Source organism: Myotis yumanensis, unplaced genomic scaffold (assembly GCF_028538775.1).
Source record: "Myotis yumanensis isolate MYYU_CA2020_CCGP unplaced genomic scaffold, mMyoYum1.0.hap1 SCAF_1, whole genome shotgun sequence".
Lineage (NCBI taxonomy): Eukaryota > Metazoa > Chordata > Mammalia > Chiroptera > Vespertilionidae > Myotis > Myotis yumanensis.
In genome coordinates this window covers 79734450-79736461 of record NW_027223752.1, presented here as the reverse complement: position 1 = coordinate 79736461, position 2012 = coordinate 79734450, and the positions used below count along the sequence as shown (strand labels likewise).

Genomic DNA, 2012 nt, shown 5'->3' with positions numbered 1-2012 from the left:
CAGGCTGTTGATAAGCAGGAGGCCATTGTATATGCTATTTTCAGTCACTAAAAATGACTAAATTTCTAATTGTATTGAAAATTCCAACCTAATTTAGAAACTGGAAATGGAGTGTTTCTCACTTGATTAAGTAGAATGTTATTATTTTAAGGTTCATCTGTATATATTATATTTAAAAGATTTAGCTAGGAATTTTAAAAATCATATCTCAGATTCCAATTTCTTACTTTTATCTCCAGCTTCAAAAATTAATTTGCCCATTTAATAATTAATTTAAGTTTTTCATCCTAAAGAGAATTTCTGATATAAGAAAGAGGGAGGGAGGAAGAGAGAGATGATTAGGAAAAAGCCATGAAATTCAATAGAAAAAAATTCATATTCTCTAGATTCTTGTTTGGGAGAAAGAAACTTTCAGTCTAAGTGTAGCAGAAAATCAAATGTAAGTCAATAATGTGGTCAGAAAATTAATGAGAAAAATGTCCATTAAGACGTTTAAAAACTATGAATAACTTTTTCTACTATATTTAGCATCACCTAAATATTTTTACAAGACTTGTTTTAGCTTTACCAGACTTACAAGGTTCATAAACACTTATTTACTTTTGCAGAGAACCAGAGCTACTCTACCAGTCATACCTGGGTCCCCATGGACGTGGCCAACAATGTCACTGAGTTTCTATTCCTAGGACTTTCCCAAGATCCTGGAATGCAGCTGATGTTCTTTGCCCTATTCCTCCTCTTCTACATCGTGACCACGGTGGGAAATCTACTCATTTTGCTTACAGTCTTCTCTGTTTCCCGGCTCCACACACCTATGTATTTCTTCCTCAGTAACCTGTCTTTTGTGGATATTGCCTATTCCTCAGCCACGGCACCCAAGATGATTGCAGACTTTGTTTCTGACAAAAAGACTATTTCCTACTGGGGCTGTGTAACTCAGATGTTTACCTTCCACTTTTTTGGTTGTGCTGAGATTTTCGTTTTGACTGTCATGGCTTTTGACCGTTATGCTGCCATCTGCCAACCTCTCCATTATACTACTATTATGAGTGCCAATGCTTGTACTGTGCTGGCATCACTGTCCTGGTTGGGAGCCCTGGGTCATTCCTTTGTTCAGACCCTCCTGACCTTTCAGCTGCCCTTCTGCAATGCTCAGGTCATTGACCACTACTTTTGTGATGTCCACCCAGTCCTAAAACTTGCCTGTGCTGACACAACCCTGGTAAATATGTTGGTGATTGCCAACAGTGGTCTCATTTCCCTGGGGTGCTTCCTCATTCTTCTAGCCTCCTACACAGTCATTCTACTGAGTCTTCGGAAGCGGTCTGCAGAAAGCCGGCGCAAGGCTCTCTCTACCTGCGGGTCTCATTTTACTGTGGTAACTTTCTTCTTTGTCCCTTGTATCTTTATCTATCTTCGTCCATCTACTACTTTCCCACTGGATAAGGCTGTCTCTGTGTTTTACACAACCATCACCCCAATGCTAAACCCACTCATCTATACTCTGAGGAATGAGGATGTAAAGAATGCCATGAAACGGCTATGGAGTCGCAAGTTCTCCTTGAGAGAAAAGCAGCATGGGTAGATTGTCAGAATTGCAAAATCAGAGAAGTAGCTGATACATTCAATCATGCCTAACATTAATAATTTTAAGGAATTGTCTATAAAATTCAATTATCTCATACTTTTAATTTAACAGGAAATATTTCATTTCTCTGCATTTAAGTGGGTTTATTTTTCTTTTATTGATTAAGGTATTACATACGTGTCCTTATCCCCCCATTGCCCTCCCCTCCCACTCATGCCCTAAGAAACTGATCAACAAAAACAGATCCGTCACACCTCAGAGGGAAGGTAGGGGAGGGTGGGGGTAAGGGGGAGAGATCAACCAAAGGACTTGTATACATGCATATAAGCCTAACCAATGGACACAGACAAAGGGGGGGGGGCATTTAGGTGGGTTTAACCTTAAATCTTTCCATATTGGCAAGGTTTATTCTCTCTTACTTCTA

At 39.4% G+C, this 2012-nt stretch overlaps 1 protein-coding gene across 1 annotated transcript; it reads left to right on the top strand.

Annotated features, from left to right (window-relative positions):
* Positions 1–646: 646 nt before the first annotated feature.
* Positions 647–1585, top strand: LOC139003619 (olfactory receptor 4S2-like). Its single transcript, XM_070405713.1, has one exon. It carries the CDS (start codon positions 647–649, stop codon positions 1583–1585), a length of 939 nt encoding a protein of 312 aa, XP_070261814.1.
* Positions 1586–2012: the final 427 nt, after the last annotated feature.